The sequence below is a fragment of the Diorhabda sublineata genome, chromosome 9 (assembly GCF_026230105.1).
Source record: "Diorhabda sublineata isolate icDioSubl1.1 chromosome 9, icDioSubl1.1, whole genome shotgun sequence".
Lineage (NCBI taxonomy): Eukaryota > Metazoa > Arthropoda > Insecta > Coleoptera > Chrysomelidae > Diorhabda > Diorhabda sublineata.
In genome coordinates, this window is record NC_079482.1 from 19,106,171 (window position 1) to 19,132,506 (window position 26,336).

The window sequence follows — 26,336 nt, forward strand, 5'->3', positions numbered from 1 at the left end:
TAAAGTTTGACATTGTCAACTAGAATTTGTAGTCACTATTGATAGTGTAATTTGATGATACATTATTTATTTTGTTTCTCTGAAATGGTTTACTCTTTGCAAGAAAGAATTGAAATTGTAGTTTTATACTACCAAAATAATAATTGTGCAAGAGCTGCTGCTAGAATATTTAATGAATTACATGACGGAAGACATGCAACTCATAAGTATGTAATTCAACTGATGGAGAAATTTACCACAACAGGGTCTGTTTGCAATAAAGTGCATAAGCGAGAGGGACTCGTAAATAACTAAGCAATCCAAGTGGCAATTTTAGGGCAAGTCAGCTTAGAGGCTCAACAACCCCAATCGTTGTCAACAATAAGTAGAGCGATCGGTGTTTCATCTTCTACAGTTTTCCGAGTTCTACATAAATTCAAGTACCACCCATACAAAGTTAAGTTGGTGCACGAGTTGAATGAAGATGATTTTGATCGTCGTCTAGAGTTTTGCGAACCAATGACGCAAATTATCAATAACAATCCACAATTGTTAAACAATATTTGCTTTTCTGATGAATGCTCATGGTCATTAAATGGCTTAGTAAGTAGGCATAATTGTAGATATTGGGCTGAAAGTGATCCACATATTATGCGTGAATTCCATACACAACATCCCCAAAAGTTAAACGTTTGATGTGGTTGGTTATGGAATAGTTAGTTATGAGTTGCATGTCTTCCGTCATGTAATTCGTTAAATATTCTAGCAGCAGCTCTTGCACAATTATTATTTTGGTAGTATAAACCTACAATTTCAATTCTTTCTTGCAAAGAGTAAACCATTTCAGAGAAACAAAATAAATAATGTATCATCAAATTACACTATCAATAGTGACTACAAATTCTAGTTGACAATGTCAAACTTTAATAAAAAGTGGAGTTTTTTGTTGTTTGGATTTTTTAAGTAGAATAAATAGCACAGTTAAAAAGATTAAAGAGTTTGAACTGTTGTACAACCCATTTTAGTACAGGCAAATAAGGTGAAAGTAAATAATAAGTAAAATTTGTGCTCCTAAAAGAAAAATTGTTTATCTCATAAACTAACCACTTTAACCTACAAGTATTATACATTTTTGAAATCAGCTCAAAGAGGAGTATCCAAATTTTACATAAAAAATATGAAAAGTAATTTAAAAAAATAAAGGGGATGCTGCTAGGGGTGAGGGGGTGGCTTTTCCAGTAAGTTTAAATAAGCCATAATGCTTGCCCCTTCCAACATAAATTGACGTGTTTTTGGATTTTTTCTAAATACCAGTATTACAAAAGTTATTAAAGGTGGATACTTTTATCTGAAAAGCACTGTATATTTTTGTTATCTGCGCACATTGTAATTATTTTAATAGACAAATAAATTAGGATGAAAGCATACTGCAACATAATTTAACGTATATTTAAAAAAAATCAGAAACAATAGTGAGTGTTCATTGAAGGGAGGTCAAAGGTGGTAAAACTATTTCTAAAAGCTTACACGGTTAGGAGTATATTAATATATTTATTCTACTTCACCACCCTGTATCTCATAAAGTGAAAATTTGAAGGGTTTATGTTTCTATATCAGTCTTCATAATGTATCGAGGGATATTACATGTACAACGTTATCGAAACACTCTGAATAATATAGCTGTAAATTGGTAGATAGAATAATACAAATAAATGTCCATCATTTTCATTGCTACTATCTGCCTAACAATCTTTATCTCAAAAATCTTCAACGATTATTATTTTTATTATAACCCTTGTAGCAATTGTGAGGAAATAAAAATACTGGTTTGTCCTTCTTTACTTAAAAAAATCAGTATCAATAATAATTGTTTTTTTTAGTACGTATATACAGAATATAAAAGTTCACTTATGCTGTCGATTAGTTTGATTTCGCGATGCTACCTCTCTACATGCAACTGCGCGCGCAAATGTTTGTTTTCGATATTCCAGCTAACGGCTCTATTTTTTTTATTTCCTTTGGTCACCCATTTTTTTCTTCTAGTTTTTAACAGTGACTAAAACGTGTGTTTTATTATTCAATTTCAGTGTTTTCATATTTCAATAACTAGTTTAAGTGTGTGATAATTATGGTAGGAACAACCGTTTAGTAAAAAAGTTAGAATGGAATCTACTTTAAAGGTAAGTTCATTTGAATTAAACAAATATAAATAGCTATATTCAAATCTAACTACGTGTTGAAAAAAAGGGAGTAATGATCTCAGATTTTTAAACAATATGTTCTGTAGACATACAGTTTCATTACGTTCTTTTTTATGTTACTGGTTTTTTAGTTGTTTTTTCGGTATTTACATACTTTAAGGCCTATATTGTAGCTTAGTCTCTTTTTCAAAACTTTTTGGTTTCTTTGAATAATCAAGTTTGTGTTGTAAACTGTCTGCTTTATTAATAAGCCTTTCGTAGGAAGGAAAAAAAATCTAAAAGGAATTTACAACTCTATTAGAATAGGTAAAATTAAATAGAAAAGATTTTCAGTAGTTTCTCTACATTCTTACAGTTTAGAATTATTTCGGTTGGTTGAAAACAATTAAATCTTTTTACCATCATATTTTATTACCCGAATTCAATAAAAATAAACGTACTATTGAATATTTTTTGTTGGAAACTATTCAATAACAAAATAACTAAATGTACACTTATGGGTTATTTCATTCTCATTGCCACAGAGCATGGAATGTAAGGTTATGTTAGGGTAGGCGATAGACAGTTTCCTTGTTAACAAAGTTAACTGTTACTAATTAAAAATAAGGAAACAATTTCGCTGGTTACAGTCAACTCATCACTTGTATTTGATGAAGTTTTACTAACAAGAACAGTACTTGTCCAGTATCAAATAAAGTGTGACTTGTGAGCTTGTTCTGACCGTTCTTTATATCTATATAACCAACTTTTGCAGATATAATTGTTCAAAAAAAGATACTAGCGTGGTAAAATTTTAACACTGCAAAACCAAGAAAAATTGGGAATTATTTAACTACTATGAATTATGTACTACATAACATTTAGTCCAAGTTTAATTCACACGTTACTCTCAAGACAAAATGATAAAATTACGATAAACTTTTATCAGCAGCACTGTAAATTGTTGGTATAGAGTAAAAATGTTGTACCTATTCATTTAAATGAATTCTGATAATGTTAAATGAACGTAACGAGTTCGAAAAGCAAAAAAATAAAAAAAATAATTTTATGCGCGTGCGTTATTACGTGTGGAAAAGATGAGCCTCTAGGAAGCTGCTGCGGGAATCGTAGTTGCCCCTGTTGTGAACACAACGAGCAACGAGACATCAACGAAGCAGCATCGATACTAACTCCATCTTCTAACCAGAGGGACTACAAGAATTTATTGTTAGTAGAAACTAAAATTTATCTTTACAAACGAGGTACCGTGTTCATATAAAAATATTTGAGATTTAAGTCATTATAAAATTTTTTCCTTTGGTAACACAGTTCTACAAAATTTGTTGATCTAGATATTTATGTTTTCAACTCCACAGACTACGACTATAACCATGATTGTACTCTAGTTTTTATTATTTTTGAATTATTATTCTGAACAATAATAGGCATGTTAAATAAAATTTATATTTCCAATTATCATATATACTTTGCAAATTTTTTTTGGCGCATACAAACATCTCATGATCCCCGTATCACTCGAATTGCAGAACGCCCAACATGTAGTTGTTTAAATTGACCAGTTTAAAATCGTTATTTTTGGTTATTAAAACAGGAGTGTATCACGGAACCATTGCGAGTATAAAACTTATTTATTATATCATATTTCGGTGTTTATATGACCAAAAACATCATAGATTCAGTTAATAAATGACCACTAAATATCTCTAAATATATATGAAAAATCTAGTGTCTCGTAAAGTTTGTTATCCCGTGCTAAGGAAGGACAACGTCCCAGATTATATTTCTATATACCCATGACGTTACAATAAATCAAGTTTATTGAAAGTTACAATGGATCGTTTATCTGAAAAAGCACGAATTGATATTTTAAGGATATTAGGATATGGTGATAGGCGTAGAAGTCAATAATATCTTTAATAATTTATATCCTAACCGAAATCCCATATCAAGATCTTCTGACAGTAAATAAGTAAAAAAGTTTAACGAAACTGGTTCGGTAAAAGATTTATCTAAATCAGGGCGCAGAAAAACTGCATCATCTGAAAAACAAATCTTTAGATGTTTGTGTCCTGTTAGAAGACGATCTACAATTGAGTAATAGACAACTATCCAGGGCACTTGATATTTCGCAAACATCCGTAATCAAAATTTTACGTGATAATAAATTCGACTCCCAAAACGTGAATCGACACGATTGTAGATACTAGTCACGTAACAATCCTCGTTGGATGCGTGAATCCCACACTCAATATCCCGAAAAAATGATTGTATGGGCTGGAATAATAGGCGACAAAATAATTGATCCCTTTTTCATTGAGGGTAACTTAAATGTTCCGGCGTATTTAGATTTATTGCACAATAGTATTATACCTGAGTTGGCTTAGATATTTCCAAATCTAAGTGAGTATTTTCAATTACATTTAGAAAAAACTTTTAGACAATAACAATATCCCGAACAACAATATTTGGCTGTCCTACTTCACTATGCGTGTGTGGAGAGGCAATACCTAAATAATGTGGTAGATGGATTGGAAGCTGTGGTTTTATCGAATGGTTCCTGTGATCATCCGACATTACACTATTTCCTGTGGGTTCATTTAAAAAACGTTGTGTATAAACAAAACCTGCCCATATTCAGGAATTAAGAGATAGGATTGCCACAGAGATTGAGCGGTCAGGGATGTTGCAAAATGTATTGCCAAGTTTTAAAGTCTTCAGTTGTAGCTAAATGTACAATAATTATTGTAACTTTAGTGGAGATACTTCGAAATTAATGCATTTAGGTATACAGAATATTGCATGAAAAATAATCAGTATTTCTTAACGATTTCTAAAAATACAAAATATATAGGGTGATCCATTCGAAATAACAAAAATCGTACAAGCCATTTCCGAGACAATTGAGGTGTTCCATACTTAAAACTCACTCTGTATAGAAACGTTTATATATGTTCAGAAGTCATTTATATGCCATTAAAAACAAAGATATAACAAATTCTTGGTACAAATCAATAAGTGGAAGTAAATATAAAGGTGAAACATCTGCATCAAAGCTGCTTTCTCCAAATGATTGCGGGGATTTTATAAGTTATCTAAATATGCGGAAACAGAACTCAGAACTCGTAGTTTCAAGAATAAAAGGAAACATGATTGCAGAAATAGCCGCAGTTACAACATATAGAACAAGAAAAAGTACTTTTTTACTACAATGATATTGCGAAACTATTTTTAGACATGCGTTTCAAAGAGTAAAAATCTAGCTTTTGACAAATTGTTATTGATAATTATAAAAGTTCAAAAGTTATACAATGGAAATCCTATTTGCCTATCCAATAAAATACAATGAGAATATCAAAATGGTATATCAACAAAATGGATACATAAAATACGCTTCTTTCATTTGTGCGTATGATTGTAAGCCAAAGCGACTGCATAAAAACAACAACAACAACAACAACAACGTTATTAATCAGAATGCTAAAAACAATTTATCTAAGTTATGGACAAGGAAGGAGATAAATATAAACATGATGGCACATAAATCAGGCAATTGAGAAAAGAGAATGTAAATATGAGTATATTAGAGTGTCTTTACTGGGGTTATTAATTTCTAATGAATAAGCAAATTGTTACCGTAGTGTGTTTCATTCTGAATTCACTAACTAATAATACCTTATTTCAATAAAAAACTGAGTAATTATGAACGTGGACTGCTACTCCTATTCTTCCCAACAAAAAGGTAGTGACAAAATATCTATTGATACTTACCTCATTTAAAAAATTCGTTTAGAATCGTTTTCAAACTATTGAAAATAATAGAAATCATTTCTGATTCCTTTCAAGCAAAATCTTTTTAATTCTTAAAAGAAATGAAAATCATTTTAGAACCATAAAAACATCTAAGGAACTATAGAATCATGCAAGATCGTTGTGATGCAAATCCTTTTAGATGTTTTGACACTTTCTCGTTCAAAGTAGCAGGTCATGTAAGTATTTGGTCTAAGATTTAAGAAAATTTTATGGTATAGGGTTAATTACTGAAAAGTAATGAGAAACATGTAAGTTTGATATGTTTTATAGTCCTTTATATATTCGGAAAATACGGGTCGACACGAATAGTAGATATATAACATATTATAATTTTTATAGCCGAATAAAGTTAGTTCCCTAGATCAGCAAAACTAAATCGGAGTTTAGGGTTATATGAACTTATGAAGGTTGACTGTTCGAAAAGGACTATGTTATGTTCAACCCTTGTACTAACAATTGAAAATTAATTGAGTTGAAATAGATATTAGTTGGTCATCAGGAATGGCGAATTCGGGAGAAGGATCTACAAATCGTTTTTTCAAAACTATGAGCATAACGTAGGAAATCAGATTATCCTAAATATTTTTGGATTTCATTACATTTTTTACTGTGATCACAAGTCATTTTATTATTTTTGGAGTGTTATTGATTGATTATTTTGTTAATAAGAAACTAAAGGTGAAGAATCCTAGTAAGGAGAAAAATATATTCCATCGGTTTCGAACAAAATTTTAGGGTTTAAAATTTCTTAAAGTGAGATATCATTCGAAACAATCACCCATATGCATTCGCGGTTTACTGGGGCAAATATCACAATATTCCAAAGTTTTATGTCTTTTTGTCTTTTCTTGACATTCCGCAATATGTGCAGTCTCTTGTCCAGTCTTGTTTCATGTGTTAAATTGGAAAGCCTTGATTGATCTTCGCGGAACTCATCTACCAGTTGATCGACTTGACAAACTTCAAATGGGACAATGGTTTCCTGTTCTTGCTTTTTTTTAAAAAACTTAGATAAAATGTATGCATTTATGGCAGACATCTCCATTCCCCAAAAGAACATTTTCCTCTATGATGATGGGTATCGATCCTCGCGATCAACATCACCCATTGAAGCTGTGTAGTTAACAACAATTTTTTGCTTTTCCACATTTTGTTGTTCACCTCCTCTTAAAAATCTTTTTTTTTTTTGTAATAAATCCAGCGCTATCACTAGTTCTTAATAGCGTTACCACCCTTCATCTTTACAGGACATTATCATCGTTCCTTCATTTCCCTTTTTATAATCGATTGATTAATTTTTATTTTTTTATGGAATTAAGTAGGCCCATGCGATTGATATTCATTGTATAGTTCTTCTAATATCAATTGCAGATTATAAAAACCCTTGTTCACGATTTTGTTTGATCTACCTTAAGCGAAGATACATCATTTTATAAATTTATTATTTTTGTAAATACTTTTAAAAATATTATTATGTATTATGATTAGATACTTGTTTGTTATTAGTTTATACGTATTATAATGTAGGGTAGAATCATGTTCTTATTAGATTCATATTTTCTTACAACTTGTATAATTTTATTTCGATTTGTCATCATAAAGAATTCGTATTTTTCTAAGGAATGAGTAATCGATGTATTTGTGTTTTTTCAAGTACCTGACTAATCGCTTATCACTGACGAATTTGAAAACGAAGAATCGAAGTATGATTTGAGTTTTCAGTCATTATTATTATATTCTAAGCAAGCGGCTGGCGTGGATGTTAAATAGTTGAATTCAGCGGCAATAAAATTGTGGTTTCCAAATAAATGCGTTTCCTTTCATCTTCATGTAATAATATGTATATCTTATGCGAGAAAGTATTCGTTAGACATGCACTTAATTGTACTCCTACTTAGAACTTTGAAAAAAATCATTACTATACCTCGTTAGCTGGCTACCAGCGAATATTTATTTATAAAACGTAAAAAGACGAGTAAAATGTACCTGCCTGTAAGGAAGTTTGGTTTAAACAGGGTACCAGACGTGAACTGAGCCCTTTTTGTACTCCATTCGTTTTTTTCTGGAAAACGAAATTTCAAAGCAAAAACCTTGAAGGAAAATAAATTCTTTGCAAATAAACAAAAGAAAAAAAAACATGTCAATTCCAAAGTAACTTTATAAATAATAATGGTAGTCAGAATCGTCTGAGCAAGAGTCATCATTTGATTGAATTATGAAGAGGGTGATAACACATACTCATCTTCTTCCTTGATAACAAGTTCAACACATTTTTTCCAAAGCTCTTGGTGGTCTACTGCTAGAATTTTCTTTACGATTTCTACAACCTTTTTATTCAGTTCTGGAGACTAATTACTGGTTTTACGTTTGCCCATATTAACTCTATAGTAATAGCTTGTCAATATAATAAATCTCCTCTAACTTTAGACCTTTAATAACAGTAAGCAATTCTTTGTTTGTTTATCTGTGTACAGTACCTTGTGCATCTGGTACGATCGACAATAATTTGTGATATAGATGCAATGGAATTCTAGTACTGACAGGCAAATGATTCTTATAAAATCTTTGATAATACTAGTACAATATGGGAGAATATTGTACACATATCCAGTTTGTGAGTCAGACAAAACCGTATATGCGTAGTCCCCATTTTGTAGGCTTATTTGGGTTGTAGGTTATAAAACTAATTTTACTTTTGAATTTTATATCTGATTCGTCGACACATATTATCTTGTCCTAGTATAAAATACTATAATGTAAACATGATAAACTTATCATCAACGCTATAAGGTAAACACAAACTATTTCACCTACCTAACTTTTAAGAGCGCAAAATCAGTAAAGGTTGTTCGACATGATGCAATACAACGTGCAATGCAATGCAATTTTTATTGATAAAAAGCATGCGGAGATGAAGTTCAGCTGATTATTTCATGCATTAATCTCTCATTTGCAACATCATTAGTTTGGTGCCATTTTTATTGCGTGCAAGCTTGAATTCTAGGGAGAAATCTGGTTACTTTTGGCTTAACAACCAACCCGTGCAATGCAATGCAAAACGCAATATTTCTTGATCAAAAGCATGAAGAGATGAAGTTTATCTGATTGTTTCATGCAAGCTCTTGACATTAGGCCGCTGGACATGAGTGCAATGCAATGCCTGGCGCAATATTTCTTGATAAAAAACATGCGAAGATTGAAGTGCAGCGGATTGGTTCATGCAAGATATCGCAATATTATCGGTTTAGTATCATTTTTATTGCGCTCAAGCTGCATTCTAGCGAAAAATCTAAAGAACCAACCTGTCGGTAGGCTCCAAAAACAAGGGCAGTGGCCGCAGTTTTGTTATTCTTATTTTGTTGGTTACAAAATTTGAGGTTAGGAATTTTTGTTAGTGGCCATGATGCGATCGCAGAAGATTTGAATAATGTCAAGCGACGTGCAATATTCATTAATGCAATATTTTACAATTTATTGAACGTTATATTGTCCCATGTCAAGCGACCTTCAAATCTACTACGCGAATACGGCGACAACGAAGTGCAAAGGGTTAAAGTATATCAATTTTCGGTTTTCAAATGTATTATATTTGCGACAGATAAGTGATTCTTAAAACACCAGCAACCGATGATCGAAATTAGCGTTAGATAAAAAAACGGATACTCGTACCTAACGAGTCTTTATTGAGGAATATGATTTTTAAATGTCGATATTCAGACACGTTGCTTGAACTCCTGCCCGCGCATGTTCAATTATTTTCTGTATATTGTAAATGAAAAATGAATTAGTTTCGTTAATGCGTTATTTCGTAACAGAAGATGAAATATTTTAATACTAACTTGTAAGGATGAATGTTTCTTATTGGCAAATCTGAATCCCGAACTTTGGTGATCGTTAACGTGTCTATGGCGAAGTAGCAACGTTCTCATTACTCTCGCCTTGTCCTCTTCCTTTATCAAATCCTCCCTATACAAATCCTCTGATATCCTGAAAATAATAATGAAACCTTTCTGAATATTGTCAAATACTCATGTTTATAATAATTTACTAAAACATATCACTACACATTTGATCCGGTAATGAAAATTTTCCCACTTTTTATATCCGTTATATTTTATTTTTATCCTTTGTTGGTAAAATCCAAAACAATCTTTTCATTTACATCCTTTTTCGCTATACAGAATTTTACGATGGGCCCAGTATAGGCCCACACATGGTCCAAGTATGTATAACTCTGGTACTAGCTTGGAAGCCGTTATTGGCCCAGATTTGGTGGGACTCTGGGATGATAAAAATGTCCCTTGCTTGGTTTGCAAGCCTAGACCAGGCCTGGTAGCCTAGATAAACCCAAGACTGGTCTGCAACCCTGGACCAGGCTAGTTGCATGTAAAAATAGATTTTTAATATATTGTTAATAAAATTATAGTTTTATGATAAATTTCCATTAATGCACTCTACTAATTGATGTATATAAAAATATTGGTTAAATAATTAAACGTATAAAGAAATGGTACTATTTTTTATTCGGTGAATATGAGATAGCCGATATAAGGTTACAAAGAGTTCATCCAGACTTGGCTGACTATAGAATGGTCGGGGCTAAGATACCCAGACTTCAACCAGGCTTGGGACATTATTGGTTTGCCAAGGCCGGGCTTCCCAGCTTTGGCCCAAGCTCAGCCCCGTCGTTCAAGTCTCGGGGCTCCTACATGGGCCGTTCTACAGGATTGGCGCATGGACCGATAGAATTTTTGATAACACCAAATGTCTTGACTTTAATTTTTTTTGTCATGAAGCTTATCGTTGGATAGGATAATAACTGGAGAAATTTTTAAGACGACTAATACCAAGTAATCATGTATTTAGTAAGAGAAAACATCGTAGAATAATATCACAGATTATTTCGTGGTGGTATAACCTCAAATAAAAGTTATGACGATTTTGGGTGATTTTTAGAAAATTTGAAAAAAATTCAAGCTACCGCGTCACTTCAAATTTAGGATCTATCAGGGAAAACTATTGCATGAGCCCCCAACTCCCTCAAAAATTCCTGTCGGTCCATGCCCTATATTAGCCGTAGGTAACTCTTTCAATTTTAGTAATTTGTATACTGTGTTCATATCAATTTTATGTCCTCTCTCTACAAAATAGAATAGGATTCGTAAAAAGAATTTGTTTACTAGAAAATACCACTATTTTAAAATAATCCGAAAAAATGATGTTTATGTTTATTTCGGCCTATGCTTTAGCTTCAGAAGTACAACTATTAGAGTCAGAAGCAATTTGAAACGATAATTTAACTTATTTAAAATGACGTTTTAAAAGAAAAAATATAAAAAAATTCATTTTTGTACGTTGATAATTACTAATGCAATCCAATTATAATCAACAATGTGAAACCTAAGCAATTTTAATAAAATGAAAACAGTTGGATTTCTTTTTCTGCGGTTATGTACTCGTAAAGTGGAAACTACACGTCAGTCTGCTCAATAATAGTTAATAATTAAAAGATAAAATTCTTGCTGTTCGACGTGATACTGTTAAACAATTCATGGAAACCATTATTCTTAAAATACTTAGGTGTGGGTTTGGTCTTACTTAGTTTTTAATTTTTCTTAATTTAAACAGAATGACTTATTTCTTAATAGTAATATATGTTTTCGTTTGTACAATTTTTTTATATATTACATAACTACAGCTATGACTTAACGTAGTAAAAACCAAACTTACTCGAATAATAATTTGGTTCAGACAGTAATGGTAGATCCATGCTGTTTTTATTTATAATTGCATTAAATTTTTTCATTTTGCATATTTAATGTGTTAATAACACTTAACAATCAATATCGGCTGATTTTAACGAAATGCAAAAATAGTGCAATAATTGAAAATGAAATAAAACGAAACAAAACCAAATTCAAATGAATTGTGAATTTTGAAAACTTGAACTTATATAAAAAAAACCTACCTGTAAGCTATTCCTGGCAAATCTTTTTCTTCCATATCGAGAATAACCAATCCTTCTTCCAAACATCGCCTGAGGTTCAGTAAAGAATGAAAACTCAGGGAAGCAACGTGTGGTTTACCCCATCTGTCTACTCCTTCTTCTACATCTTCTTCGTATTTGATCCATCGAGCTCGTTGCTTCCATTCACGATCTTCTGTCGCTTCTCCGTTAAAATACTCTGCCAATTCAACGAATATCTGAAAAAAAAATAAATTATTTATAAACGAATAGTCAGTAATATTATGAACATCGGGAACTTGACGTTCAGTTGGTTTGTCGTAGACTGAAGCCGTAAGCTTTGACCAGTGTAAGTTATAAGCACAACAGAATAAAAATTTTAAATAGAAGAATAACAAGGTTGTTTACCAGATGTCCTAAACTAAGGACTCAAATTTTTCTTATTTTAATATTACTACATGCTAACAAATATGCAGTATTTTTCGGAATTAGAAGAGTTGAATTTTTATCAAATTTTGAAACTAAGACAGCAAGAGTAAGAAACAGAAAAAAACGTATTAATATCACTCAAATGTAATGAGAAAGAGCATGCTATTTGTGAGTAGAATTTATTTTCTCTTATACATGCAGAGGAAAACATAAATTTTTACTAATTACCCAAGCAAGTTATGAACGTGCCTATTTTCCATTAAAACTAATTAAAACAAGACTGTTCTCTAATCGATTCAACGAGAATTTATAAACATTTCCCGTCATGCAAATGAACAGAGAAACATTTGTCAAAATAGAGAACGGAATAATAGAATGTCTCTATAATGAAATTCAGGAATTGAAGCCAGTGTTGAATTTCTCAAAATTATTAATAATTATCAGATGATAATTTTAATGCTTTATTGTATACGAGCCCCGTCCCATTTCAGTTGGCCCACTTAGAAAAATTCGAAATTATTAAACTTTATTTTAAAATGCCAAAAAGTAGCTGTTGGTAAAATGTTTTAAACTTTTAGTTTTACGTCTAAAATAGGTTTTGGATGAATATTGTCAAATATTTTGAATGATATTTAATACGGTGGAAATAGATAGGTCTTGTTGATAATAATTTTTTATGCATATACAAGGGCTCAATGTTTCCAAAATTGTGTTCAAAGTTTCATTAGGTCTAAAATGCGCAAATAGTAAAGTAGGTAGAGTATAATTTTTAAAATGGGTAGAGGAAAAGTTATTGATGAAAAAATTCGATTAATCATAATAAAGTTATTCAAAAATGGGAAAAAGAACTCAGAAATCGCGAAAGTCGTAAACATGTCAAAATACAGTGTTCGAAATATAGTTCGCTTGTATAAAGCAAAGAAAATGGTTCGATTATCCCCAAACGCCGGTACGTAAGAAAATCGAAATTGTCAGACAAAAATAAACGAGCGTTAAAAAGAATAATTCAACAAAACCGGCGTGCTAACTATGGTCAACTAAGTGTACTTTGGAGTAATGCAGTGGGTAGGCGGGTTTCAAGATCCACATGTCACAGAGAGGCTCAAAAATTAAGATTTCGGACATACAAGATGAATTTTGTAACACCTTAGTTTAATGCATATTTTTCTAAATTTAAATTTTCTTTACATAGGCCAAGGAAAAGCCATTATTTACTCAAATCCAAAAGAAAAATAGACTTAAATGGGCCAAAGAGCATAAAAATTGGAATTCTGAACAGTGGAGCTGTATACATTGGAGTGATGAGTCTCGTTTTGACGTTTGCATGGGCGACGATCCAATTAGAGTCATTCGATAAAAAAATGAAGCTTTTCATCCAGATTGTTTGAAGCGGAAAGTAAAATTTCCGGCATCTGTGATGGTGTGGGGCTCGATATCTGCAAGAGGAGTGGGAAAACTGCATTTCATAAACGGAATTGTCAATAAAGAAAAGTATCTGGATATTTTAGAAGAATCATTGAGAAGTAACTTTAACCATTGGGAAAGCCTTTATTTTTCAGCAAGATGGAGCAGCATGTTATAAGTCAAAAAAGGCATTAAAATGGTTACCAGACAACAATATTCCAGTAGTCCAGATTTATCACCAATAGAAACACTTTGGCTTGAAATGAAAAAACAGTTGCGTGCAAATCCAGCTAGAAATGTTATGTAATTAAAAGAAAAACTACAAGAAATTTGGGATAATTCTACTCTCGAATACTGCCAGAATTTAATAAACACTATGCCTCGAAAGAATTACGGCTGTTATTAAAAATAAAGGGGATGTTACGCAATGGTAACTTTTAAAAGTATGTTTAATATTTAAGCTTTTCTGATTACATTTAGTTTTTTTTTGGTTTGTAATTATAACATATGTTAAGACTTGTAACTCTTGTAAAAGTATCTAAAATATTTATAGAAAATATAAAGTGCTCAAAACGAAACAATTTGCCGGTTTTTAATAGCTGAAAAAGCAATAAGTAGTAATTTTTTTCAATTGGGACTGAAATGGGACGGGGCTCGTATGTTTGCTAAATATATTGATCAACATTTAAAAAAAACATAATTTTGATTTTATACTTCTTCGATCGCTTGATTAGTGCCTTTTTGGAAGATCCAGTGCAACCCTGGATAAGTCTGTCTTTTCTATTAATCCTTGACACAGTAGAGAGATGATACGTAATTTAGAAAATATATTGCAGTTCTGTCAGGGTTTATTTATGATTAAATGGGGGTTTAACGCTTATGTTAGATGCTTAATAAGCACGTTCACGCGCACGACAATACAAACTTGAGAGTCACCCAGATTATTGCTGTCAAAGTGCCGTTGTTGGATAATTGAACTAATCGATTTTGTATTTTCATATATATTTTCTTTGATATAAAAAAATACGAGGTATGGTTATTAAACAACGAGTTCTGCTACAAAAGAAGTACGCAAATGTGAATCACCAGCAATTGGCAGCTATTACTGTGAATCCCTCTATTCCCAATACAGCGCCTTTTACTACTGTGAACAAATCGGTATAGCCGTACTTTTCCTTCGTCGTAGTTTTTTGTTTTACGGGAAACATATTAAGTGTAAGATGATCCGGCCAAATACGCGTGATTGATGAAACTGCAGGAATTGATGAAGAATTCAAATGATACATTTTACATTACCGTTTAAACATGTGTACCAAATTAATCTTGCATATCACGTTTGACTGAGAGCTCGCTAAAATACAAATTCCTTGAATGTTATGGTTCTAACTCATTAAGAGTGAAAAATTATGGTATGAGGCTTGATATAAGAGTGATTTTTCAATGGAAAAATTACTTCTCTACCAAAATATTTCTCTTCATTTGTTTAGTATCATTTTCCACCAAATTATTTCTTACAATTTTGGAACAGCAAACAATAACAATAGCGGACGAATGGGTATTTTGTGGCTGGTTTTTACGTTCGGCAGCAAGATGTTTCAGTAAATTTAGTCAATTACTTTGTTTTTCTGATTAAACAAATAGTTTACATTTTTTGATTCCAAGAACTATTGGTCAATGCCCTGATTAGCGGAAAAAACAGGTTTTGCTAAATTGAGAACATGATTTTCGAAATAAATCCATTGCTTCGACTGTAGTTTTGTTTTTGGTGTTTAATGGTGAACTCATATTTCATCTATTACGCCAAATAGACAGGAAAATTTCTAATGCTATTAAGGTTTTGATCAGCCACATCCATATGTAAACATTCATGTAAAATATGCATCATTTGGCCACTTATAATCGGCGAACCACTCACAAATCAATTTCATGGAATGGAGCATTTTCAGGATAATATTTACGTAACTTTTCTCGGGTTTTCTATGTAAAAAATAATGTTTAATTATTGTGTGATTATTAAAACAAGTCTATCTATGTGATATGTTGACAGATTACATCAGAAATTAACAAAAAAATCACTGTAACGAAAAAATTGTCAACTGAACAAGAACTCCGTCAAACCGCCTTCGTAGAAACCATGATTTAAGTCCCTCAAAGTTGTGCAATAGATTACAAGTGTAGAGGCTGGCCAAAAGAAGACTTCAAGTTCTGTGTCAAATAATGAAAAGTTGGCGGGATAGAGGAGGGGTATATATTGAAGTATATAACGTATTCGTTCAAGATAAAACATGTGACACCTTTAGTCTCGCCATTTAATAACTACACCTCGTATATTAGTATGTAAAACATGGTAGCAAAAATTAATAAATCGGCTAAATATTGAATATTAAAAGGTCTAGGTCAAAAGAGTTCATAATGGATGTATTCTCTACCTTGTCAAATGTTCTTTTTTTTATACAGATTACATCTAGGAGTAAAATTCGTATTGATAATAAAAATATCAAGTATATGTTTGGAAATTAATTATATTTAAAAAAGGACTTACCGCATGAGGGCTATGATCGTAAAGCTTTTTGAGATAAGGATGTAAATCAGATACTTTTCCAACGTGCATAAGGGATCCCTTATGCGTCGTTTTAGGTCTTCTAAGAGCGCGGGGATCATCTGATCTGTAAAATAAAAACAAACACTGCTTGAAATTAAATTTCTATTTATGGCAAATCGAATCAATTTCATTCATTATATTAGAATTCAGAATAAATTGATAGATATATGTCGTGATGATCTTTCGAAAAAGAAATTTGTCTATATAGAAACAATTTTACAGATTTCTCTTTTACAGAAAATTGATTCAAATAGAAGTAAAGAAAAAAGCAATATATGGAATTGGAATCCTTTCTTTCTTAAATGATAAAAATACAATGAAAATGAAGTAATTATGGATACGATGAAGTTTAATTTCATTAATAGACAATTATTTTTGAAACTATACAAGTGAAACAGTTTTTTTAGATTTATCTCACAAGGAACGTATAACAAGAATTCTTTAAATATAATTTATACCAAAAGTTAAATGGGTATAGTCGGTTGTGTTATTTAGTTATACAAAGTATGCTATTTACATCACCGAAGGGACTTCTGGTGAAATTTCAGTGGTTACACCACCAAATTGCTTTGTATATGAAGTTCAACTATCAAAATGGTTTCAAAAATTTTAGAATAGGTTCACATTGAACAACAGGATAGTAAGTCAAATTGTCGAATAATCTCAACAGAAGCTAATGAATTCATAAATATTTTTCAAACCCTAATCAACCACATTCTCTTTTAGATGGAAAGCCTTTCGTTGTTTTACATTTTTATAGAATGATATGGCTATCGGGAACCGTTGCAGAACAATCAATGCAGTGGATTTTTTTTCTATATGTGTTCAATGAAAAGAATAGTTTATTTTACAACCAGTAAGAAAAATTGCATATTTCTCTCAAGTTCAAATCAGGTTAGGGAAAAACAAGCGTTTGTTTATGTATACTTATTATATTAACTAATTTTCAGAGTTATTTCTACCCTGTTTAGTACATTTGCTTATTTGGTAAATTGTGTTTCGGTCGTGCACGGTCCAAGCTTTGCATATTTTTTGTAAATCTGGTCTTTGCAAAATTTCTAGGAACCTAGTTTTAATTATTTTTTTTTTATTATATTTAACGTGCATGTGACGTAGCCATTAGCACGAATAACAATGCATAATTTAATTTTTATACACAGAAATATTAGATGAGGTGAAACGTAACTAATTTGAGTCTTATGTCTAGATATTATATTTTGGAAATAAGTTTTTTTTCTACGAGGAACTGAATCACTTTATTCACTTCACATGCTGAATTTAAAGTTAAATGAAAGTTCGATTTCTTACTAAGCCGATGACGTCTCATGGCGTGGTTTGGACACTCGGAGAAAATATGTTTCGCCGTCAGCTTCGTTTAGCAATGTTGGCAGTTTGGCGGAGGAGATCCTGACATTAGATAACTAGGTGTGAAGCGAGTGTGGTAAATATGCGAATGACAGTCATATTTCGACTGGATAATTCAAACTTGGATTTATTAACACGTTGACTGCCACGGCAAGTTTCAGAATTCCGTTTAAAATGACAATTTGATTTAATTACATTATATTATTGATAACTCAATTTCTAGTGCATAGTTATCATAAAAAGAATAAAAAATGTGTTTTTTTTAAATGATGTTACGAATTATCTTGTTGTTGGCTTCTGTAGCATAAATCTTTTCGCGGAAGCCAACTATTAATTCGTACGCAGACACGCGCATACACGATTCGACCTGTCGCTTTTATAAAGCTAAATAATTTACGTCTTCATTGAATGCAATATGGATAAGAAAAGACCACTGACTCAAAATGAAATTGAGTATTACGCAAATCTAAGAAAGAGGTTTCATTACATATTATAGAGATATATGTACACTATGCTCACAAAATTTTTCAAAATGTATCTTCTAAAATAAAACTGATCAAGTTCAGAGAAGAATTCGTTGTCGCGTTGATTGGAGAAGAGATTCAACCAGCTTCGAAAAAAATGACATTGCAAGAGCTTCATTATTTTAGAGTCTACCACCTACCGAAACAAAGCAGCGTGCGACAAAGCCATGTCGTATATGTACCCAAGCAAAAAAACCTAGAGAAACGCATTATTTCTGTCCAGCATGTAAAGAAAAGCCAGCCTTTTGTGTGGAAGATTGCTTTAAGAAGTTTCACAAACAATAAAATATCATTTTTATTTCAACTAATTTTATAATTATATTTTTTGTTCGTTTTTTAATAAATTTTCTTTTCATTCAAGCCAGCATTGATTTTTTGTTCTTTTCCCAGAAGCCATCTATCGATATATTACGAGTTTAATTGTAGCTGCACAAAAATGGCAAGTAAAGACAGGACGAGATAAATCGTAGTTAGCGTCCTAGAAAACCTGGAAGTTGGCAGTCAACGTGTTAATGTTGGTTGAATGTCACGTAGAGCCGAAGTAACTTGATTCCAATAACTTTTCCAGGTGTTACGATTTAGATTTTTTATGTATGCTTTTAAATCTCCAGGAATTTGGAGGTTAGTCATGGAGGTGAGAGTGTCTTCTTTTGGAAGGTAATCGGCTCTTTCGTTACTTATAATACCAACGTGAGCAGGTATAACCCATATAACATTTATGAAAGTATTTTGATTTCTCAATAGTTCATATATGTCATGTATATCTTGGACTAAAGGATGTCTGGTGTACGCATTTTTTATGGAATTTATGGCAGATAAGGAGTCTGTGAATATTGCTAAGCATGAATTTGTATGCTGTTGTGCATGTTTAAACGCTTGTAATATTGCGAATAGTTCACCAGTGTGAACACTATATAAAGAGGAGATTTTATAGGATTCGATGTGTTTTTCTAGTGATGTTACAGAGTATCCAACTCCAGCTTCTGTCTTTGAGGCGCCCGTGTAGAGGACCACGTTGTACTTTCTACTACTACTCAGCATTTCAGAAAAAGCCGACCACAAAACATAAGAACTGGTTTCTTCCTTATTAAATTTGCAGAGGTAAAATTTTTAACCAGGGTGGTATATTCGAAAGTAGTACTGGTCTGGTATGGGATAAGTTTATATCAGCAAAGGGAGAGGACGTGCCATTAAATTAAGTGGAGGTTTATTATGTTGGGATGATATTATCAAAGGATGCACCGGATTTGACGGATTGGATGAGATAGAAGCTGCGTAGGACCGAAGGAGGTAATTTTATTAAAAGAACTCAAATAACGTTTTTCATGTCATCAATTTGTAATTTCCGTAGTTCGTCTACAGCATGCCCTTGTAAAACCTATGGCTAGAGCAGCTTGAAATTAAAACCAAAAATGCAATTTCCAAAAGATTTCTTTACATACCTAATCAACTGTTTCGGGACATATTTTTTCCGATTTTCGTTAAGAAAAATTTTTCCGTGTTTTGATATATGATCACAGTTTTTAATAATTATTACAATTTCCTTATCATCAAGAATTGAGACAATGATGTTGATGGTTTCAAATTCACCTTGACTTGCACTTCTTCAGTTACGAAATTACTTTCTTGGTCTTGATATGCTTGATAACAAATTATTATAAACATCGGATACTATTTGAATATCTAGAGCTAAATTATCAAACTATAAATTTTGATATTCCATCATAAAAAATGTATACATGGCGCGCTAATCGTCGTCAACATGGAAATCGTGCCATATCAATTTGACATGTAATCATTCCTGGTTAATTGGATTGAAAGCATTGAAAAAAGTGGCAAATTTTATAGCATACATAGAAAAATACAATGTACAAACAGTGAGCGTGTACAAACTTTCGGGTCATATATATGATAGAAAACTTGGACTTACCTATGACTGTCCAATTGATTTCTATCATTAGGCGTCAGGTCTTGGTCTTCCGGTTGAGTAGATATTCTTCTAGATTTGTTGAAACTAACATCAGAATTTTCTTTTTGATAGTGTTTGGTATCTGTGGGTAGAGAATATTTCCGGAACTTTGAACGGTGTGCATGGTGCCCATGATGGTGATGTTTACTGAAAAGTAGAGTTAGGAAAGGTTAATCTGTAATATAAAGATATTTGGTAGAGGCTTCATCTAAAGGAAACTCTTAGAAATTCTTATATATGCGAGGGTGATAATCGTTTGCAATTTTGTAATATAACAGGAGAAAATTTTGTTTGAACGTAAATTGCGTAACAAACTTTAATATTAACATTTTTGAGTCGGCACCATCTTAGAATCTAAATATTTCTCTCCTGTCGTGGCAATAGATTTTGCATTCCATTATCAAAGAACTATCTAATTGTTAAACTAGTTAATAACAATGTCTTTCAACTAATTGATTAACGAGCGCTTCGCTCACGTTTTAGTAACATATGAAAGTATGATGATGATAAATCAGGACTGTACGTTGGACGTTCTACTATTTTTCAATGAAAATATTCCAGTTACGTTTCTATTTCTTTCTCAACGTGAAACCAAATAAAAGAGAATGGCTATTGCTGGAGATTAAGATTAGCGCACTCCAGCTTTGAAAAATGTTCACGATATGTCTCAGTATTCATGCTTTTGGACAAGTTTAAACCGTAATTTTCCAATTTCGACATAATCGGAACCAGCTTTAAAAACCCTTATAATTCCAGAAATCCAAATGTACTGAGTTTCACATTATTATTTCTGTGTGGTTACACCTTAATGATGTTAAGTTTTTACTCACCGTTTTTTCTTATCTTTAAGACCGTCTATGTCAAACTTATCAACGTTTTCATTGTGTAAAAAAGATACTTTTCGTTCTGGAGAACCTTCAATGTTTTCGCGGTTGAGATAACTGCAGGGGTCAGATAACACGCATTCTGATTCCGAATCAGATTCTCGTTGGGAAGTTGAATGTACGTTACCTGAAACAAATTAAAATCGTCAAACGTGTAATGAAATTTATGAAAATAACTGACTGAGAAAAATTGTTTATTATTTTTAGCACAGATAGAAAAGCTTCATTATTATTTTTTCATTGTTTCGACGATCATTGTTATGGATATCGATGTTTCTGTTATCAATTTCCTTCAACTATCAATGTCACCACAGTAGCTAAATCAAGCGTCACGGGGACCTAATAGATTTTCAAGTTTAGATGGGTTTATATTATTTGAGAAGAGTTTCTTTGATTTTCTCAAATATAAAAAACACTGTTACTTTAATCTGAATATATTATTACTTTGACTTCTCTGGTACGAGGATGGTCTCAGAGGTACCTGGCCCAACAAAGCAAACTTTGGAAAAAAATATATTCATTTTTCAACCTTATCTCCTTTTAGCTCCATACACTTTTTCCCCTTTTTATAATAAGAATCGTCAAGCTCCTCAAAAAAGCCATTAACTGCCGACTTCACGTCTTCACTGTTGGAAAATCTTTGACCGCCGAGCGATTTTTTCATGTCTTGGAACGAACATTAATCCTAGAGAGCTAAATCTTGCGAATAGGATACATTGGGTATCAATTCATTAATTTTGGCCATTGCAATAATGGATTTGTTAGCTGATGCATTTTCTCGATGCAACAACACTTTATTCTTATTCAAATGTTAAGTTCGCATAATACTCCGCCGTTACTAGTTTTTCTTTGTTTATGATAGTCACTGAAAATTATCGCACGCGAATCCCAAAAAACCGACGCCATGATCTTGCCTGCAGATGGAATGGACTTTGCCTTATTTGGAGCCAGTTCTCCTTTTTATTTGCAATAAATTGTTTTGATTATTCTTTTGTTTTTGGTGTGATGTGATGTACCCACGTTTCATCTATAGTTATGAAACAAAAATTCGGCTATATGTAACATTTCCAAACACTGGCTGTTTTTATACCATTTTGAGCAAACGTGGCACCTATCTTGTGCACAGCATTCTCATGTCTAAATTTTCAGTTGAAATGCGATGTAACGCACTTTTTGAAATGCCTACTTTGTCTGCTAGCTCGCGAACTTTCAGTCGACGATCATCCAGTTCCGCTTTGTGGATTATATTCAACATTTCTAAAGTTGTCACCACAATTGGTCGACCGCTGTGATGCTGTTCTTTGAAGGTCTAATACCCAATATTTTACTGTTGATAATGAAGGAGCAGTCTCACTCAGAGTAGAATCTAGTTCAGCTTTTGTATTGGTTGTGCTAAGGCCTTTCAAATAAAAGTATTTTATAACCTAACGATGATCAATTTTTTCCATGTTTACAAATTCATTGAAAATGTTCACTATTGATGGCTGCCAATCAAATACTAAACAACATGGCGTGTCTTCAAACTTGAAATATATGATTATAGATTGTGGAATTTCTAGTACAGTGTTATTTTTCAAGCAACTATCTCTAGGTCATATTTTGAATCAGAACGAATCATTCCATTCAAATTTGACAGTTCTGGAGAATTGTTAATGAATTTGCAATCATTTTATAAGAGCAGTTTCAAGATTCGACTTCAATATTAGCTACAATTTCCTTCTTATTTAGTTTTGATCAGACATTAGGTTGGAACAGTCGAAATACTTGTATGAATAAAATGGTATCATTAGTTTCTGGATTGACAAATCGGCCCAAATAGCTAATGAAATTACTAAATCATTAAACAAGATTCCTCAGAGAATTAAAATGACAACAATTAATGATAATAAATTAAAAAAATAATATATAATTAATGAAGTATAAATGAGAGAAACTCGTCACCTCATTCCAGATTTTAAGATCCTGCATGCATCATAACGTGCGATTGGGTGACAAACATATAAGATCTGATATGCTTACTATGAAAATCAAGATTCCAACGTCAGAAAGACAACAAAGGTGCAGACAGAACAAATCGATGGGTACACAATATTCATAATAGTTAATTAATGGAAACTTATATTTCAACAAGCCTGTGTTTACATGCTTTGTTGACTTCAAAGAAGCCTTTGATAAAGTAAGATTGAAGGACGTATCAAAGAAAAACAATATAGTTCAAAAATATTATTAAAGAACTGAACATCGGAAATATAACGAAGTTCAAAACTATAGCAGGACTCTCCAAAGAAGCATAAATTATGACCAAGGTACGATAAATATTAAACAGGGGGTTGAAAGCAGTCTCTGTTAATAATATTTCGAAAATTGAGTAAAAGAAGTTGACTTTACATTAAAATAATATTTGTAGTACTCGAGGAAGTATGCCTATGTGAAACTGAATGGAAAAGAAATCCCACAAGGTGACGAAGTCAAATATCTGGGTATGCATTCGTTCTCAAAAACTATACTCATTAAATCATGCCTAGTAGGAACATTGGAACGAAAAGTTTCGTTAGATTTACTTAGTTAGTAGGAGAATGTCTTTAAATTGCCATACCTATTACTTAATATATACCTAATATTGTTAAGGTTGTATAGATAGATTGTAATACTAGGAGAAATTATGAAAAAATTAAAGTTTGATTGATACTAAAAACAGAAAATAGACTATTTCAGTTTTTGAAAAGATAAATAAACTGAATAAGGTATCGTTCAACTTCTATTTTAAGTTATTATTCAGAGATTGACTTAATTTGATTGTAACATGATTGAAATTTTTTAAATTTTCTACAGGGTGAGACACAAAGAGATAGCCTGTATACAAAACGAATAGGGTAAGTTTATAGTGATTTGTGTGTTTATTTACTTTATAAAATGTAATAAATATATCAAATTGGTATTCTTTATAAAAATATCTACAATCCGAACATAAAAACAGTATCACAAATCAAATGTAGACAAAATTAGTTATACTAAAAATGAAATCTCTCAACGAATGAATCATTTGAGTCAGTTTTATGCGTGCAAATTTCCGTTCTACATAAACTCCCGTATTCACCCCATTCAATTATTCCAAAAGCCATTTAGTGATACACGTATTATGGCAAGCTTAATATTTGAAAACGTTACGTTCATTTCAAGATATTGAAATTTATTCGGAGTACTCAACTTATACATAATTCATCAGTTTGTTTTGTGAATCAAGTAAAAATATAATTTTTTTCCGGGGAAATAACCGCTAAACTAAAAAAGAGCATACGTAATTGATTTTTTTAACCAGAAATTGAAAAACTGTTGCGATAATGCATGATACAATAAAACAATGTTTTGATGTTTTTGAAAAGTAATTTCAATTAAACATTGTTATGAATTATTAAGTTATTAACAGAAAGAATTATTAAAGTTTATTTGCTTTTAATCTGTACAATCTTGTTGATTATATTAAAAGTATACTTATTGTAAATATTTCCATTGCTTTACGGACGAAGCTAATTAGTTTCTCATATCGACAAGCTTCTAAACCTCTTTCTAAGTTTTTAATTATTTGCCAGTTTTATTTTGTAATTTTTACGATGAAAGTAGCTAGCCACACAATATTTTATATGTGCCCAAGTGAGCTCGTCGAATTCAATTCGCTAGCGAATACTAGAAGACCTTTTTTTCACATATCACTTCTCTTTGGTGGACGAAATGCAGTTACGCACAAAGTTTTACCAATAAAAATATCTACCTCTTCCTCCAAACACCAACCAGGAACTGCTTAACAGTTTGCTGCGGGTTAGGTTCCCTCTTTCACCCTTCGGGCTCGCTCTTTCATAACTACAGCTTAGAATCGTTGACCGGTCTAGGTCAGATTTTTTGGTGAGAGAAATCCTTAATAAACGAGATTCCAGTCCTTCTCTTCTCTTAATATCTTCCCCAATAGATCGCTGGTATGTTAATGAAATTTCTTTCCGTTCATCTTGTATCTTTCATAGTAGAAAAACTTTTACAGAGTACTCCATCGCAGTAGAGGCATTCGGGCAGATTCCTCTTACCCATCAAGTAGAGCGCAAAATACCCATGTCCGCAAAGAAATTGTGTGAGGTAATACCCATCTTAGACACGGCGTCTTTCTATCCAAGGTTTCACGCCTGGTATCAATCGCTTCGTCCACCTTTTTTTGATCTTTCTTCAAAGAATTCTTCTATTGTGCGACTCCTTTCCTCTTTTGCTATTCACACACACACACACTCGATGCGGTGTGGTTAGCTGTAAGGGGAATCTGCACCCAGAAGTTGAGCTTAGTATCGATAGTTATTCTAAGAAACTTGGTTGTACTCTTTCACATATCACTGATAGTTGTAATCCTTTTGAATTAACAAATAACACAAAAACACATTTTGAAAAATTTTTGAAATGTTTGCTTTCTGGATTTGATTTAGGCACTCCTTCTAGCTGAATTTATATGCATCATACCCAGAACAAAGTTAGTTTGTCATTAGCTTTTGCAGTGCCCACATGTCAGCCTTCGACTTAGTTTGTTAACAATTTTATCTCACCGCTGGTGAACACTTTATATTTTTCAAAAAAATTATCTTAGTTTATTGCATTCCTGTTTGCGAGACATCCAGTTTTTAAAGTTTAAGAAAAAAATGAGTTGTGAACCAGAAACTTGTCGCGTTAGTTAGGCTAGAATTTTTTAGCGTGAATGATGCCAGAGTTCCATTGCTTTAAATAACTCTGTTAGCGCGATAGTAAAAAGGATTTGCGATTCAATTTCTAGTACGGGAACATTATAATGGATAACTACTTTACATCAATACTATTATCAAGAAACTTGAAGGAACAGCTAAAGAAAATAGTTGTACTGTAACAAGAAAGATAATGAAATTTTTACCAATACTAAAAGTAAACAAAGTAAAAGTTTTGGCTTTGTCAATTTTCCATTCTAGAGACGTTACAGCCAGGAATCATCATATTTTATAAGTTGACGAAAGGTAGATGTAGATGTAATGGACGAGCTAAACGAAATCTATTTTATATCAAAAGGGTACCCAGCCGCACTTCATCTAACGGCGCCAGTCATAACTTTTTATAGTGGAAACTATAGTGTGAGTGATATACAGACGGCACCGGTTATTTTTATGTGAAAAGCAAGAACAAGAGCGTAAATCCTTTTACAC

The 26,336-nt window shown here is 32.1% G+C and overlaps 1 protein-coding gene and 1 long non-coding RNA gene across 5 annotated transcripts in view; one reads left to right on the forward strand and one right to left on the reverse strand.

The window, feature by feature from the left end:
• LOC130448671 (band 3 anion transport protein) overlaps positions 1–26,336 on the reverse strand; it is a 246,568-nt gene that overhangs the window by 107,570 nt on the left and 112,662 nt on the right. For 3 of the 4 annotated variants that reach the window (XM_056786135.1, XM_056786136.1, XM_056786138.1), the window contains 6 exons: positions 21,079–21,259; positions 20,210–20,395; positions 16,331–16,454; positions 11,959–12,194; positions 9,830–9,977; positions 3,246–3,371 (listed from right to left, as the gene is read on the reverse strand). In XM_056786135.1, coding sequence (XP_056642113.1) covers positions 3,246–3,371; positions 9,830–9,977; positions 11,959–12,194; positions 16,331–16,454; positions 20,210–20,395; positions 21,079–21,259 — 1,001 coding nt within the window. The remainder of the gene's footprint in view (positions 1–3,245; positions 3,372–9,829; positions 9,978–11,958; positions 12,195–16,330; positions 16,455–20,209; positions 20,396–21,078; positions 21,260–26,336) is intronic. The other variant, XM_056786137.1, reaches the window with a different exon arrangement.
• Positions 1,921–26,336, forward strand: part of LOC130448676 (uncharacterized) — a 167,577-nt gene continuing 143,161 nt past the window's right edge. The window contains exon 1 of the long non-coding RNA XR_008910363.1: positions 1,921–2,159. This is a non-coding gene — a long non-coding RNA (uncharacterized LOC130448676). The remainder of the gene's footprint in view (positions 2,160–26,336) is intronic.